The sequence below is a fragment of the Ciconia boyciana genome, chromosome 23, assembly GCF_034638445.1.
Source record: "Ciconia boyciana chromosome 23, ASM3463844v1, whole genome shotgun sequence".
NCBI classification, from domain to species: Eukaryota; Metazoa; Chordata; class Aves; order Ciconiiformes; family Ciconiidae; genus Ciconia; species Ciconia boyciana.
Genome location: NC_132956.1, coordinates 2,227,983 through 2,245,358, shown reverse-complemented (window position 1 = coordinate 2,245,358; position 17,376 = coordinate 2,227,983). Strand labels below are relative to the sequence as shown.

Here is a 17,376-nt window from a genome sequence, read left to right as displayed (position 1 = left end):
TCCTTTTCCATAATCTGAATAGATGACATTCATGGGCCAGACTTTCAGGCTATGCCTTGCTTCTGACATAAACTTGCTTTTGTTTGTAAGGATTACCCATAATCTTAGAGAGCTTGCTCTCTAAAAAAACTACCTTAACAGCACTAGCATAAGAAAAGGACACTGAACTGGGCCTTTGGGGTTTTTTTGCTTGCTTTTACACTTATTGCAATGCCATTTCTACTTACAGGTGAATCTACCTTCTATGCTGAACCTATTGCAGATAACAATGAATTTTCACTGTTAGCAGCACTCTGAACATAATCAGCTTTGACTACAAAATGGCACCTGTAAACATTAGTTCTTTTATATTTTTAAGGCTAGTTTGACATAATTCCCCATTTGAAACAACACATTTCCCAGAAATTCTCTCCTCCCTCCCTGAGTTACAATGTAATCTCTAGGCATCAGTGTGAAAACAGGAAAAGTCTAATTTTAACACCAGCATGTCATCTTTTTCCTAGGCTGGGCATCCATGCTGCCGCTAACCAGGCACGGGCCTCGTTCTCTGTACAGAGAGTGACTGCAGGTTGCTTGGAAGCATTGCTCATGTTGAGATTGAAATTCTGTGGCAAAAAAGGCACTTTACCGTAGAATCACTTAATGCTCCTTCTGCTCCCATTAATTACCATAAGGATCTAACAAAGTTCAACCCGCACACAGTACAATGCTGTTTCAGAGGGACTTCCGTGTCCTGCTGCCCTCTGATGAAGAACATTTCTCTATTTGTGAACCCTGTGACAAGCAAGACCCACGAAAGCATTCCTGTGCATTTGTGAAAGTCACAATTTGTTAAATCAAAGATTCTCTTAATAGCAACTGTATTCACATCTGCAGTGACGGTAGATGCTGCTCTGTATTTTCTTCCAGGAATGCTTATTTGCAGTGTTCCTCTATGAATGCTTAACCTAATAAAAGCTGAACATGGGACAATAATTGCTTTAGGTTTTGTCTCTCCTTTTGTGTCCATCTAGAGTTTTAAGTCTTGTTTTGTTTGGGTTTTTTTTAATACTGCTCTGCAACACACGCAGTTTGTCTTGCAAAGGAGAAGCAGCCCTGCAGAGGGCTGTTCATCCTGGGCTGGCACACCGGTGCCTTTATTTTTAATTAGAATCATAGAATGCTTTGGACTGGAAAGGACCTTTACAGGTCATCTAGTCCAACCCCCCTGCAAGAGCAGGGACATCTTTAACTAGATCAGGGTGCTCAGAGCCCCGTCCAACCTCACCTTGAATGTTTCCAGGGATGAGGCCTCCACTACCTCTCTGGGCAACCTGTTCCAGTGCCTCACCACCCTCATTGTAAAAAATTTCTTTCTTAAATCCAGTCTAAATCTGCCTTCCCTTGGTTTAAAACCATTGCTCCTTGTCCTGTCACAACAGGCCTTGCTAAAAAGTCTGTCCCCGTCTTTCCTATAGGCCCCCTTTAAGTCCTGGCAGGCTGCTAGAAGGTCTCCCCGCAGCCTTCTCTTCTCCAGGCTGAAGAACCCCAACTCTCAGCCTGTCCTCATAGGAGAGGGGCTCCAGCCCGCGGCTCATTTTCGTGGCCTCCTCTGGACCCGCTCCAACAGCTCCATGTCCTTCTTGTGCTGAGGGCTCCAGAGCTGGACGCGGTACTCCAGGTAATTAGCCTTCGCTGGCGTTCAAAGCGCAGGAGCTGCGCAACTAAACACGCTTTGAAGCTCTTCCTCTTTGCCGGAGACGTGGGCGGCTCTCTGAGCGACCCTGCCCAGGAAAGGGCCCGGTCTCATCAGGCCGGGGACCTCTCCCCAGGCCAGGGCCTCTCCCGACATCCGGTTCCCCAAGCCCCGGCTCAGGACAGCGGTTGAGGGGGAGGCGGGAACCCGTCGCCGCCCCGTAACGGTACGCGCCGGCCGCTGCCCCGCCCTTCCGGAGCGGTGGAAAGGCCCCGCCATGGCGCTGGCCGCCGCTGAGGGAAGCGGCGGGCGGTGCAGTGCGCATGCGCCCCAGCCGCGCGCTGCGTCTCTTCTGTCGCCTGCGTGAGGGACGCGTGAGCGGTTACTGCTGCTGGGGCCGCCGCCGTTATGGGGCCGTCGTGCCGCCCGCCCGCCCGCGGTCCCGGAATCCTACTGGCCCTGGCCCTGGTGTTGGTGCTGTTCTGGCTCGGTGGAACGTGGGCTCAGGGTGAGGAACGGGCGCTCGCTCCCCGCCCCCCCCCTCCTCCGGCCCGCCATGGCGGGGGAGCGGCCGGGGGGGGCCGAGCTGAGGGGGCCGCGCCGAGCCCCCGGGGCCTCCCGGCCCGGAGAGCAACTGGGAGGGGGGAGAGAGCTCGTCCTCCCCTCCCCTGGCCCCGAGGGTGCTGCTGGGGTGGGGGTGGGGGCCTCCTGGGGCCTGCTCGGCCGCTCGGGGAGGCGGTGGGGAGGGAGAAGGAAACGGGTTTAGGCGGTGACGGAAACAGCGAGCTTTCCGGGCGGCTTCGGCGGGGTTTGGGGCGAAAAGGTGAAAGAAAGCTTGTGTTGCAAAAACGGGCGTGCTGGCTTTGGTGCTAATGGCTGCTGGCTCTGACCCTGAGTTTGAGGTTTAAATTTCCTTTACGGCTTGGTAATCTCTAAACCATAATATAAATAGATTAGAAAGGAAATTAATAGGTATTGTCAAAGAGGTGATGGTCTGTCGTGTGTAAGTCTTGCAAAGACTGGGCAGATCTGACATTTGTGTCTGGGTTGCAAGGACTTGAATGTGTTTTTCGGAGTCCTCTAGCACGGAGGAGTTTTACGTCTTCAGCATTAGCCGCACCTCAAAATGTCTCTGGGTCTGTAGGTCTCTGTTGGATTGTGTAGCTGGTTTTAAACTCCCCTTTAGGATCTGCCTGGCCTTTTGCCTTAGGAAAGGAAGTTAACTATGTGAGCATGGTTGGTTGGTTTGTTTTTCCTGCAGCAAGCTAAATAGGCATTTTACTGCAGATGGGTGTACGGTGGATTAAGTCATGTATTTAACTACAAGAATAAGGCAAACGGACAAAAAATATGAATTGGAAGGAAATGCATTGTCTGGGTAGAATGCTAAAGAAGAACTTGAGAAAACAAATTAATAAGTAACCTGTACTAGTGTAAAGTTGGACACTGGATGCAATTACAATATAAATTAAATTATATATATATATATATAAAATTAAAAAATTGAAACCTAGTTAAACATACAGATAGCTCTGGCTCTTAAGAATGTCACCTCTTTGATTTACCAATGAGTCCTTAAAACCTACTGAATTAGCCTGGATTCTATGCCATTATGCCTCAACTTGTATCTCTTCTTGTTAACAGGATTGTGTGTTGCTTTTTCCTTCTTCTTACTCTGACAGGCACGTGTATGCCTCCAGATAGGCTGCAATATGCAGAGCTCAAACAGGAATTCAGCGCAATGGACAGCTTTCCTGTTGGAACCGTGGTGTCATACATCTGCCGGCCGGGGTATATGATAATCCCTGGAAAATCATTAACTCGTACATGTGGTGAAGACTTACAGTGGTCACCCGTAGAGCAGTTCTGTTCAGGTAATGTGTACGTGAGCTCTTTTGCTTTTTCCCTTTGATATTTAACAATTTTAGTTGTTTTTCAAGTGAGAATTAGTATTCTGTAATATTTTAAACGAAGCTTGGAAAATGCTAACAACAGTAAGATTATCTAAAGATTTAGTCTTTGTGTATAACTACAGAGATGTAGATCATTTTTTTTCTTTTCTTTTCCACTCCCCCTAGAGAGAAAATGTAAACATCCAGGAGAGTTACAACATGGTTTTATTAATGTGACAGATCTTACATTTGGTTCAAAAGTTACTTTTTCTTGTGAAAGAGGGTAAGTATTTTGGTGAAGTTAATGAATCCTTTTTCTTTTTTTTTCTGTTTAGACCAGATTTGAACCAAACCCAAATTTTCTTATGCAGGTTATATTCTAGTTCTGACTTGAAATGTCTCCTGGATTCTACCTGGAGCAGATGAAATTACAGTTAAATTTGATTTGATTCCCTGGTTTTACATGCTGTTTGCATCAACCAAGGCTTAAGTTTTTAGTGAGATTCTGCAGAGTGAAAACTAGAGTGTTACCTCTAATGACTTCTCTTAATGCTCTTGTGGCAGAGGGAATAAATATATATATTCATCACCCTTCATTATTATATTGAATCATGGCCCGCTTGTCTGCGTATAGCAAATTAAGTTAAAAGCACTAACCTCTTGCAAGGTTTTTTCCTCCCTTTCCTTTTAACAGCTTATTTTGTTATAACTTTAGGGCATTAGTATTAGAGGGTACACATCTTAAAATGGCGAAACTTCTGTCAGTTCCTTTAGGGGTGTCTCATTTGCTTCTCTTTTGTTTTCAAATTTGAGACTGTTAGCAAAATTAAAAAAAAAAATTTAAGATGCCGTTCTGATTACAACAAAAACTTGGTATGTTATGTCCCCGTAATCACAGAACAGAATTATATAAACAAAGTTTCTAGGTGCTTGTTGGAGAAATGAGCGATTTCTTAAATTTCACCTCTTTAAAAATTTTTACCTGTCTAGATTCAGATTACGTGGAACTGCTGAAATTTCCTGTGTAATTAAGAATAAAGGTGTTGACTGGAATAGAGATCTTCCTTTCTGTGAAGGTAAGTAAATTAGTACTGTGTTTAAGTTTATATTCAGATGATGGTAGTTCATTTAAAAACAGCTGTGCCATAAACTTTCCAGTATAAGAAATGATGGTAAAATAGGACTGATTTTTATTTTTATTTTTTTGGAACTACTTGGGATGTGCCCGAGGAATGACTACTGAAAAATACCAGTTAGTTATTACCAAATAGTTATTGTGGTAATTAGCTCATATTAGTTAAAGTCAACCTCTTCTTGAAATTGAGACTCCCTATAATAAACGACCATCGGTAACTCTCAGTTATAACTGTAGTTTGTCTTAGAAATAGCTGTGTGTCAGATTTTAAATGAAATCACTTGAAAATCAAGGCTCGCTATTTCCGAGGTGAACAAGGTAACAGCAAAATTCTGTCGACTAATTTGTGTGATTTATTTCTAGAAATTCCTTGTGAACCACCTCCAACCATAGCCAACGGACGCTACACTGAAGCAGCTAGCTATGTTTATCAAACAACAGTAACCTATACATGTGATGATGTACCAAAAGGCGCGGATCCCTTCTCGCTGATTGGCCCAGAAACTATTTTCTGCACATACGATGCACACTCAAACGGAGTTTGGAGTGCATCACCTCCACAATGTAGAGGTTGTTGGGATTTTTAATATACTTCTTTATTATCATAGCCTATGTGACTCTAAAACATCAACATCTGTCCCTTTTTTGGAAGGGGGGGTGGGAATGGGCTTCCCTATAGAAAAGAAGAAACAGATCCTCTGGTATTAAATTTGGTATAGTTCCAGTGGAGATCAGATCAACTGCATTATGGATATTGATTATGACACAGAATATAACTAAAATTTAAGTAAAAACTTTAAAAATATATGTATGAGCATGCTGTTGGTAGAAGTGACAAGGACAAAGTGAAGGAACTGAGAGACCGTAAAGCCTGGGTAGCTGAAGAAAAATGGTGTAAAGAGCAAGAATGTGGAAGGTAGATTATGAATAGTAAAAAGGTAAGGAAGAAGTCTTTTTCTAAACACAGCTGCTATGCAAGTGCAGAAATAAATGCACAGCCCAGCAAGTACAAAGTCTTGCTTTGTAGACGTAGGGAGAAATACCAGATGCTTGCATGTTGTAATTTGAACCCTAATCAATATCACTTCATTTTCTAAAAGTCTGCCACTGTACAGGAGTATGTCTCTCAGAAGTGGAAAGCGATTATATCAATTATTACAATTTCTTCTTTGACTGTGTACCGTTACACTCAATAGTTTAAAACAAGGACCGTCTTCACCTTCAAGAGAATAACCTTTTTAAAAAGTCCCTCCAAAACAAATTGAGGAATTAGATAAGGAAACTTACAAGTAGTAAAAGGATGCTGTGTCTGTTGCAAAGGTACTGTTAACAAATGTTTCAGAGCTGTTTTTCTTTTACCTGTTTCAGTGGTCAAATGTGAAAACCCGAGAGTTGCAAATGCAAAAAAAATATCTGGCTTTGGACCTTCCTATAGCTATAAGGACTCAGTCATGTTTGAGTGTGATCCAGGCTATGTCATGAGAGGATCAGAGGTAATTACCTGTGGAGAAGAAAGCACCTGGTCTCCAAAACCAACTTGTGAAAAAAGTAAGCCTTTAAATAAGAATCCAGCTTCTCTTGTGTGTTCAGAATGTTGTAAGTCTGTCTTCGCTAAAATTTAAAATCATAACACTGTAGTTGGAAATCGGAAACTAAAGAAGTTGGCATCGAGCCTCGTCTGTGGGCAACCATTTTAGGTGTTCAAGTGACTCTTTAAGTTCAAAGAGTTTTTGGATGAGAGTGAGTTGAGTTACAGACAAGCGTATGGAAGTTGTGGCATGGTCATACTGCAATGCTACTGCATCGTAATAGCATCATGATGTTTGTTCTAGTGATTTCATGTGTAAATACAGGAGAAAAGATGTGTTTCTGAATTCTGATAGAAAGAACTAGGAGCATGCACAATGAGGAAACCTATAGTGTCCTTCAGAGTAATCAAAATCATTGCGTGTCTGTGTTCTCTTATGCAGCTCTTCAACTCTTACTTTCCAGGCCTCTTGTATGGTGTGTAGTATGTTGTTAGATTTTGACCAGGCAAGTTATTAAGTCAGGACTAATTTGCAGGGCTGGGGACATTGCAGAGGTCTTCCTGTAAACTTTCTCCTTCCTCTTTGTGCTAGAGGGAGAGGGAATGTTGTTGTAGAGTACAGCAAGATAATTTTTTACATGCGTACTCTAATCATGAGCTCCCAAGAATGAGAGCCACTTCTGCAAAGAGTATGTTTGGGTGTTCCATAATGAATGAGTCTGAGGAGGCACCTGGAAGTGATTCTAGAGCTTACAAAAATAATTCACCAACAAATATGAATTTCTTAGCTACCATATCGTAAGATCATACTACCTTAATGAATACCTACAGTGATGTTTCTTTTAAGTCTCCTAAGGGAAACATTTGTACTTAAAATTGTGGTAAAGTTAAACTATTCAGATATGCTGATCTATTTTTCTCATACAAAGGCAATGTATATTTGTGGAGTGACTTTGTGGAGGAATTATGAAATATTTAAAGTTTATTGTCTCTAAACTTACTTTTAAATTCATATGTTAGTTACTGAAGGTGGATGTGGTGCCCCAGAGATCACACATGGAGGAGCAGTGATTCCAGCGAAATCTGTATATAACAGAGGAGAGTCTGTTCAGATAAAGTGCATTCCTTCCTGTACTTTTCCTGATGGCACTGAAGAGATGACGGTGACTTGTCAAGGAGGGGGTACATGGAGTTCTTCACAAAACTGTGCATGTGAGTAACACTCGTAATTGGTAAAATCAAGGGCAGAGCGACAGGTTCCAAATGTCTGACATAGTAATGTGCAGACCCTGAAAGTCAGAGGTCTGTCAGCAGGGCACCAACAGATTATGTTAGTAGGGTTGTGAGTGTCATGGGGTGCAGTTTCAGCAACTGAGGGAAGTTTTTGGCAGAGTTGGAGTCCTTGTTCAGTATTAGCTTTGTTTATGGAAACTGGTAAAGTTCAAAAGCCAGTGTGAAAGGTCTGTTCTGGGAGTGTTTTCTGAAGATTCTTCCTTTGATGATGGCAGACTTTATTCTTGCCTCACTTTGCACCATGTGATCACTTGCTATAAATAACAGAGGTTGTCATTACTTTGATGCAACTGTTTGTCCTAATGAAGCTGAGACATGTATTTCTGTTAATGTGTCTGAAGCGTGTCCATCAGCAGAAGTATCTGCAGCCTCTGGGAAGCAAGAAGCCTTTGCATAGAAAATGTCTTGAGGACTGACTGGGCTTCTGATATTTACACAAATGTAGGGACTTTTTGATGGCAATTTCTTGAATCTGCTTCATGTACCAGCTCTGTTCTTGGACTTTATTTCCTTTTCTTCCCCCTCCGCTCTCTTTCCAGGTGGGCCTCAAAGTTCTGGTTTCACTCCAGACATAAAATATGGTAGAGTAATTGATGGACAAAAACCTTCATATTCTGTCGGGGATTTTATTATAGTTGAATGTTATGCAGGCTACACGTTACGTGGTGAAGCTCGTATTCAGTATATTGGAGAAAACCAATGGGTTCCTGGAATACCAACTTGCCAGTTAAGTAAGTATGAACTGCAGGAATTTCCACTGGAATGAAAATACATGTAACAGAAACTTTAATTCTTGGGGACATTCTTTTGTATTCAGGAGAAATAATTTAATGCAAACTTCTTTATTTTGATATAAGAAAAATAGGTTTTGGTAAAATCCATTTTAAAAATAGGAATATTTTAAGTAACTTTTATGATATAAACTGTCCTGCTGCAAGGATTGTGTTGACAGAAGTGCTTTATCTATTTGAAATAACTTTGTGAATATTTTTATAATGTTCAAATAAGAAGCACATGTGTTCCTCTTGTGATACTGATTCACTCTGTTTTTAGGTGCGTATATTACGGCCATCATCTGTGGTAAGTATGTTACAAAACCTGAACAAGATATGATGTGGATTGTACTTTTTGATGTGGAATTGATATTCTGGTCATCAGCTGTGCCTGCAGTAATATAACATGATTTTGGAGTTTTGGTTATTTTAAAAATGCTTGTCTACTCCCAAAGCTGCATAGTTCAAGAAAAGTTAAGATTACTTAGCAATTGTAGATTGATTTCATGTAAAATGTGTATTGTTTTCATGTATGTGAGGCATCAGATTTCAAAGGCATTCTTCCCCAACTTAGTCACTTTCATAAACTCTTCAGAGCTTGGGTTTACTGGAAGCATGAATAAATAACTATGCCAGTGAACAAAAATGCTTAGTCCATCTTCTGTCTTTGCATTTGTTATCCACTCTTGTAAGCCTACCACTTTGTTACAAACTTGTTGTAAAAAGTAATGCTAGGATGTTGACACATCTGTTTTAATGTTACTGAGCTGGTGGGGTTTTGCTGTCTTGGTGGTCACTGTTCTTGAGCTGAACTATCTTGAAGAGTCTTGAGTAAAGCATCAAATACATGTTTGTGAAATAAGCCATGCAAATTTTAAGGGGTTGGGGGGGGTGGGGGTGGGGTGGTGTAGTACTGTGGATGAAGACAGTGCTATTTCTACTAAAAATTTTTGAAGCTTTTTTGTGAGCTAGAGATTATCACTCTAAGGCTTTTTTTAATTCTTCCTAAAGTGGCTGTGGCAGTTGTGGTGTTCCTGGCAGCCTTCTGGGTCTATAAGAAATTCTTTTCACAAAATGGGTGAGTAAGCCTACTTTTTTTTTAATTGTTATTATTGCAGATTTCTAAATGACTGAACAAAAGCAGTGCTAACGCATGTGTTAAGTTTCTTGAGCTTTATCTGTCCTTTCTTTTTCAAATGCCTGATGATTATATGTGAGCTTATCACAGCAGCTGATGGGAAGCTAAAGTGCCTAACAATATATTTGACTTTTTATCTGCTATTCAAATAAGCTGCTAATTAACACTTGCACTAATTTCAAGGAAGGAAGAACCCTGTTCTTGAGCTTGTATTTGGCATAGGTACACTTGCCAAGGAAAGTACTGTTTGCATCTGCTCTAAAACATGCAAGTTTACCTCTTAAAACCAGCGGTAGCATTGGTTTGTGTGGGCTTGCGTTATGTTATTGCTTGGATACCCTCTGGCATTGCTAGGTCTCACAGGCTTTAAGAGCCAGAGTGGTTTACGTGGACTGGAGGCCTTGGAGGTGAACTAAGGAGCTTCCTCTCTTCTACATGAGATGTACCAATGGTAGTGAAGAGTAACTGGAGAACCACTGTGTTTTGGACCAGAAACACCTTGAATAAAATAATATGGGCTTAGTTACAAGGAAAATGGGGGGGGGGGGGACCCTGACCTAAACCAGTGCTCCTATGCTGTTAGAAAAAGCAAATAGTGTTGCTACTAAAATGTTTAATGTGTGGATCCACTTCAGTTTTTTCTCCTGCAGCAGTAATGATTGGTGTCCCTATGTTAAAGACTTGCAAAATCGACCGTAAAATATTAGATGCATAAGTAGTGGCATTCTTCTGTTTTTAATGAGACATGTAGGACCTTTTGAACTTTATCTTCAAAACAACTGATTGTTATGTACGCTTTTTCGTGGAGGGGTGGCAGGAGATTTAAATGCCTCTTTGTGCATTGCTTCTGGCAGTGATGTCTTATTTTATCTTCTTGAAAAAATCCTGTTTAGTTGGAGAAGTAGTTTGTAACTTGCAAAATACTGAAAATTCAGAGCGAGTTAGGTGGTACACATGGAATGTTATTATAAGCATCTCATCAAAACTGACTTACCTTTTCACAAAACCTGTTGGAATTTATCTGAGGTATGTGAAGCAAAGGAAGGGACGCTATAAATAAAGTAAACCAGAGGAATTATTCCTGCGGTTCATATTTGTAATGAAGTACACACAGTACTACTTGGGAGAACCCTGAAGCTAGCTTATATCCAGTGAGGTTTTAGCCTTGGTATCTTCCATATAGGCAGTACAGTATCATTACAAGGGCCAGAGTGGCCCTGTAAGCCGCGTGGCTGTGTACCTGTGTGATGCTAACTAATTCAGTGCTTTTGAGCAATTCCTTTTCATCCATGACTTGGATAATCTGCAATCTGGGCGGTCCAAATAAGAGTACGTGGGAGTTAATAGTATTAGGGCAGCACTTTCTGCCTTCATCTGTGGAGAGACTTCTCAGGGTGTAGAAAGGAGGAGGGATCTAAAGCAACATCATCAAAAATTAAAGAATGGTATATTCCTGAAAACTTTACAACATGAAAAGTCTTACTGCGTGCAGTGCTTTCCTTAAGCTTCTTCTCTGTGAACATCTGACTATTTAAACCTCTTTCTTGTCTGAAAACCCTGATCTAATCTCCTCTTATTAAGGCCTAGATCTCCTTATTTAGTTTTCTGGGTTTCTGATGTAGCTGAGCCTTTGTGAACTGTTGTGCTTCCAGTACCTCATACTTGCTGGGTTGTAGTCTTCAAATTACAGCAAAAATCTTTTCTTGCCCTCTCTTTCTTGTGTGTTTAATCTGCCAGTTTAATAGGAAATTCAATTAGACCTTTTTCCCCTTCTGCTGTTCAGCTCCTATGCAGTTGATGAGAGTTGCAAGGAAACATGTATTTTAAAAACTAATGTACCAGCTGAGATGGAAGAAACTGCACAAGTGAATTAATTGAATCTTAAAAAGGTATACACTTTCCACTTAATTTGGACTTTTGCAATGAAGCTTAAGTGTCTTTTTTTTTTTTATGGTGGTTTACTTAGAATTTCAGAAGTGTGGAATCTAGCTAGCTGTGAACCTCAGTTTCCTGTAGGAAAGACTATAATAGCCATTCATTCATTTTGGGAGAGTAGGATATATTACATAAAGAATTATTATTCAGTGTCATAAATGATAGCTGCCAGTGATTGCATATCACATATCTTAGTTTTGGGTTGTCTTTAAGGAATGAGTAACATATTTTTCTGTGAGATAGAAACTACATACATACTCAGTAGAATGTTTGCACCTGTTTCGGTAGTGTGAAATGGATTCCAGTGGTGTGTTACTTTTGTTAGCTAATAGTATAATTCCCTATAATTTGAAGAATGTTGGAGGTGGAAACCACCTTTGCTACATTACACGGACACTAGAATTATAAACGTAGTGTGCATCCCTTCAGAGAAAACCAGATTACACGTGTCTCAGAATTACTGATTCATCTGCATTTTCAGCTTTCTAGAAGAAAAATAAAATAAATGAAGGTGGAAACAAGGTTGTCTTTTTAAACCTTTTTATAAAAAGGTGGTTTCTTTTTCAAATTCAGAGTTCTGTAGCCCTAAAAAGGGTCAAAATCTAGTTGCTTGTTTGGAACTGATTTTCTCTCCTGTATTTTAAACTAGTGCTTAGTCCAGTAGTCAGATGCATTTGATGATTGTTACAATTGCTCCTGCACTTGTGTAGGGTCAAATTAGCTCTTTCAAAAACCTGACTCTTCAAACCTTGTTACAACAGAACATTTAAGACAGGACAGCTTAGTTTGATTGTTCTTTGTCAGTATTTTGTCATTACTACCTTAACACTTAGTTTGCACTACAAGTACTTCTGTTAACTAGTATCTTCATTTGTCGCTTTCCTCCATTGCGCAAATTCTGAGAAGGTAATGGTTGAAACGTTATGTCTGTTATTCCAACTTAATGCAAAGGTCTTTTCAAATGCATAGTCTTGATTTAATTTACTTTTAAAGAACAAGAGACTTTTCAGTATTTTTGATAAGTTTGAGATGGCATATATGAAAATTAAGCTTGGAGTTTCTTCCAAAATAATGTGTGAATTAAGGAATATAATCTTTACCTTTGAAGTAAGATGTTTCTAATTGAGATAAGATTAGTTTTCTGGGTTAGTCAGGCTTTTTTGGAGAGAGGAAAAAAGGAATCAAGAGTTCTTATGGCCAATCTTACCTCTTACGCATGACAATGATAAGAGAGATTAATGGTCTGGTATGTGTGTACACTATTAACCCCTGCGTTTTTCTTACAGTATCTAGAACTCCTTAGAGACCTAGAGTAATAGTGCAGAGGTTTGGTATGGGGTGGTTTTTTTTTCTGTAAAGCAAAACAGGAGCTATTCAAGAACTTGAAAATACATATCTATGGATGTAATTATGAATTTTAATCCTCATATGTTTAAGTATTGTAAATTTGCTGTTGGCGGACTACAAAATCAAAATTCTCACAAACTAATGTTCAGCTTCTGGTTATAAAATGTACTAAACAACATCCTGTATTTAAAATAAATTATAAGGGATGGTCCTGATGTAGTCTCCAAATTAGTTAGGAATTCTGTAACTGTTCTGTCTGTTTTCAGTTTTTGATAATACTCAGGCATGGTCCGTTCATCACTTGAAATGGTCCATTTGGATCAAATGCTCTTCTACTCTGTGGGTCATTCTTAGCAGTCTAGTGGATGAAATGAAGCAAAAAATCTCCTCAGTCTAGCAGTTGCTTAGTAAGAAGAGGACAAATAATGATGTAGTTTCATGACTTTACCTGTTGATTTAATGATAAAAGTAAGGATGTGCTTTCAGAATAAATGTAAAAACTATTTAAATGTAAAAATCTCTGATTTGACTTGTTTTTTTGTTTGTAGGAAACGCGACAGCACTCCATATACTGCCGAATATAAGATCTGTAAAGCATGAATGACCTTTTTTGGGTGTGGGAGGGAATTTGCAGTTGACTATACCTATCAGAAATGGAAAATGATTGCACCTGCATTGAGTTTCTGCAGATGAATATCTTGTACTATGTCTTATGCTACTGATTAACTGTAGTAGGAGATCATTAATAGGGTAAAAAGAAAATATATATATATATATCTGCTTTTCCTTATGGGCCACTTGTATTGTCTTCTCTGTGTATGTGAAACAGTCTTAAAGGCACATACTTGTAGCATGCAAGAGTGTCTGTGTCAGCGGGAGTACTGGACGTATCACTGTCATAGTACCAGCTGCTGCTGCCTGCTGCCTTCAGTGCTCTCTCTTTTCTTACAGAAGACTATCTAATACTAGTTCTGCTCACTAAAACCCGAATGTGCTTCTCCTTCATTTTTGCAGTTGAAGTGGTATAAATGATTGTTGTCTCTTGTATTCTGAAATGTTTTATTACTAATTTCCTTAAGAGATTGGTGCCATTTAAGGCTATGTCTTTTTGAAACTATCACAGCTTAGATCTTGTATACACTACCTCTTTGTTTGCCAAAGTTGTTTTTTGTATATCTAATTAATTAAAATGTGCCTTTAAATCAGTGTTTTATAGATTTTCCATTGCCTTTAAAAAGGAAAAAAGCCATATATATTGCTGGCTCTTTGATGTAGTCCCAGAAAGACTACAGTGGATTTGTTGGAATGGAAAACTGAAGGTTTCTATAGCAAAGGTATCCCCTGCCTTTGAATTTGTTGGCCTATTGACAGAAGGTACCTAATTCAAGGAACTGCTGAGAAATCAGTGGTAGCCATCTCCTGTCAGGAGCACAGTGTAAGTTCCTTAGGACGCTTGATTTTTCTTGAGCCTTGATGTCAGTCTCAGAGATAATTTTGTTGCTTTTCAGGATAGAAAGGGTGCTGTATGGATCTAGCTTCCTTGCTTTTTTTACTTGAAATCATATATTACACATATAGCATTTCAAATCTCTGTATACAGACTATGATGCTAAATCTAGCTCTGTAATGCTAGATTTAGCATCAGATATCTGTTGAGAAACAGAAGCCTTTCCCTGTCTGACTCCCTTCTCCTTTGATGTTAAAGGAAGACCCAGCCAGCTTAGTTGCGGGCGTGAAGGACTGGGTATGCTGGCAGTGGGGTAGCTGTGGTCTCTTTAGATAGCTGCTTGCTTCATGAAGTGTTTTAGTCAAGACTGTGACTCCAGGAGCTCGCATCACAGCGTTTGCCATGAATTGAGACTCAGATGTGCACTGATAGCTGTTACTTTAAATGCATGCTTGCTATTTCTAATTTCTTATTAAAACCAAAAGCTTAATTAGGACTGGTTTTGGCTTTGTGAATCTCTGAGTTTGCTATCAACATACAGGCAGCTTCTAAGAACCAGTTTTCCCAGAAAAATCAAATTGCCTCACTTCAGATGGCTGAGGCAGCATTTCAACTATTCTTGCTTGTCTGTGGTAGATTGGCAGTGCTCTCCACTGTCGTGAACGGATTGTTTGAATAACATAGAACTGTTTAGGGCTTTATAGGGCTTTTGGGGACAATCCCAGCAGTTATATTGTCAGAGTTCATAATAGCCTTTTGTTATTAAAAAGGGGTTTTGGCTACATGGAATGACTTGCTGTTCATTGCCTAGCTGATACCTCATCTGATAATTGTTTGTAAACACTATGATAATATGCTCGGAATGGAGTGTTGGTCACTAGCTAGCTTATTTTTTAATCTTCAATGTTATAAAATATGCTGAAACGCACTTAATGCTTAAGTGAAATAACTGTAAAAAATGGCCTTATTTTTACACTTTTTTCTGGATGTAAAGACTAGTGATGACTTGTAATATTACAAATAAAAATGTTAAATTATTTAGCAGTAAGTGTTTGTCTTTCATTCGTCATGTGGTAAGCAGCTATTTTCCCTTTATTCTTAAGATGATTTTTCCTGAACCAAACTTGCATTAGGTGGTAACTGTTGAGATCAGTTTGCAGTTTGTGCACAGAATTACTTAATGGTAGTGTAGAGAATGTGTTTTAATTTGCTGAGCAGCCTCATAGCCTTTTGGTTTTCTTTTGGAAGTGCAGAGAATTTCGCAGAACCTCAAAACCTTCCAGTGTTCAGTCCTGAAAAACTCGGTAAAAACTTGGAGAAGAGGCAGATTATCACGTGGCTGTTCTGATGTAACACCAAGTCAAGAGCAAAGCTCAGAGAGCATTCTGGCACTTTTGCCCAGTGTGTGACAGGTGTAATCCATAGGGAATATAGCTTAGGTGTTTTCAAGTAAAATGTTAAGTAGAATGGGATTATTTTTAATTGTATGAGGTTCATGTTCAAAGTGTAATTTTCTTTGCAAAGAAATGTGTGGAGTCAGCTGCCTTACAGAGTGAAGCCTTTCAGAGAGTGGAATAGAAAAATAACTAATATGCCATATTTTTTTTATTTGTGGTTGTGATACTCAAAATCAGTTGGTGTGGACAGCAAATGATGACAGTATGTAGACTACACAGCTTTACAGTCTATGAAGTTTTGGGATTGCAGTGAGCATTGATGGGATAGGCAGCTATTAGGCAATTGGACTTAAACGCTACAGATTAATTTGTCCTAATTGTCATGAATTCTGCACCATTTTTCTAAAACTCAGTCCCACGTGAATTCTTTCATTTTAGAATCTGGAACTGATAATTAAGAGTCATGAACACATGAACTTGTGCTAAGAAAAAGGCTGGATGTTATAAAAATGTGTTGTTGCCATCTACTGGTAAAACCAGCTATGTTCTCACAGTGGGAGTAACAAACCATAGGTACAGTATTGCCTAGTTTAGTGTTACGTTAAGTAGTGTGAAGTGTCAGTGGTTGGTAGGCTTCTCAGGGTTACGCTTAAAATCAGTGTTAATGCTCCCTTTTGAGCATGGTTCATACAGGGTGGTGAAAATGGAGCTGGGGACTGAAATGAAGAAACTTGCAGCAATTAGATAGTGTCCAGCAGGGAAACGTGTAATCTGTCTACCTGAGACAGAGCCCAATACCAAGTAGCACACAATTTTATTTAAAAGAAGAAAAAAAAAATCTGAGTAAATAACAGGTTAAGGCAAACAAATAGCACACGGAATATAACTGGTCAGAAAGTTAGGTGGCTGCGCTCTCACACATGGGCCCTTGCTTGCTTGAGTTGAAGAATCTTAGTTAGGTGTTTGAGCAGATGCTTCGCTTTCTCTTTAAGCATCCCTCCTAGTTGAACGTGATGCCGACTGTCCTCCTTTTGTGCAGGATGTTCGGCTTGTAGGTGTTAACTTCGGGTCAGAGAACAGAAGAGCATACCATACGTGTTTGTGAAGCAAGATCATGCTTTTGATGGTGTTTATTTATAAGGACTTTGGGGGGTGGGGGAATGAAGTTTTCCATTACTGTTGCTTTTCCCCCTACATCATAACCGATTTCAAATGGTGCTAGACAAAAACTGAGACTCTGAACACCAAGAGAAATCGGTCAGCCTGTGTAAGAGACATTTTCCTGGCTCAGAGAAGAATCCTCTTGTAGATGACAGCTACGCATTCTTTAAAGACGACTATTCAGTAGTCTGATCAAATGCTTCATCCACACAGCGATCGTTTTTTCTGTGTATAATAACATGTTTGACAATAGTGAGGTCAAGCAAAAATAGTTTAGCTTCGTTTTCGTGGTTTGGATGCAAGGGTATAGAAGTCATCTGAAACATTGCTAGAAGTTACTAGTAATAAACTTAAAAAATAATTCTAGAAAAAGGAGTGGATTCTGTGCACACCAGTGTGACATCATGACTGCTCAAGGCACTTTTGTGTTTAACTGCCAAGATCAAATTATTGGAGGGAATTTCTGTGTTTGCAGAGCAAGTCTCTGGGAGCTACGGAATGATAATTCTATGGCGACAGAGTCCCCAAGCACAGAGTGGAAATACATTTGCTCTGACTCAGTAAATTAAATGTTAGGGTCCTAGTGATTGTATAATAAAGGAAACGTACTCTGCCTGTCAAGATGCAAGAAGTACTACATTGGTTTTCATGCAAC

General features: G+C 39.8%; 2 protein-coding genes across 4 annotated transcripts in view; both read left to right on the top strand.

Moving 5' to 3' along the window:
- The window catches only part of CR1 (complement C3b/C4b receptor 1 (Knops blood group)), a 36,638-nt gene extending 35,701 nt beyond the window's left edge, over positions 1–937 (top strand). The window contains 1 exon segment of the mRNA XM_072845026.1: positions 504–937. The gene's annotated coding sequence lies outside the window, so the exon portion shown is untranslated.
- A 1,012-nt stretch (positions 938–1,949) lies between these two features.
- Positions 1,950–17,376, top strand: part of CD46 (CD46 molecule) — a 24,493-nt gene continuing 9,066 nt past the window's right edge. Inside the window, exons 1-12 of one of the 3 annotated variants that reach the window (XM_072844660.1) lie at positions 1,952–2,183; positions 3,358–3,549; positions 3,754–3,850; positions 4,558–4,643; positions 5,066–5,272; positions 6,071–6,250; positions 7,251–7,442; positions 8,063–8,254; positions 8,577–8,603; positions 9,308–9,374; positions 11,218–11,323; positions 13,265–15,204. In XM_072844660.1, the coding sequence (XP_072700761.1) occupies positions 2,084–2,183; positions 3,358–3,549; positions 3,754–3,850; positions 4,558–4,643; positions 5,066–5,272; positions 6,071–6,250; positions 7,251–7,442; positions 8,063–8,254; positions 8,577–8,603; positions 9,308–9,374; positions 11,218–11,308 (1,431 nt within the window). In that variant the 5' untranslated portion in view covers positions 1,952–2,083 and the 3' untranslated portion in view covers positions 11,309–11,323; positions 13,265–15,204. Of the gene's footprint in view, positions 2,184–3,357; positions 3,550–3,753; positions 3,851–4,557; positions 4,644–5,065; positions 5,273–6,070; positions 6,251–7,250; positions 7,443–8,062; positions 8,255–8,576; positions 8,604–9,307; positions 9,375–11,217; positions 11,324–13,264; positions 15,205–17,376 lie in introns of those variants that run through there. The other 2 variants (XM_072844661.1, XR_012039531.1) reach the window with 2 other exon arrangements.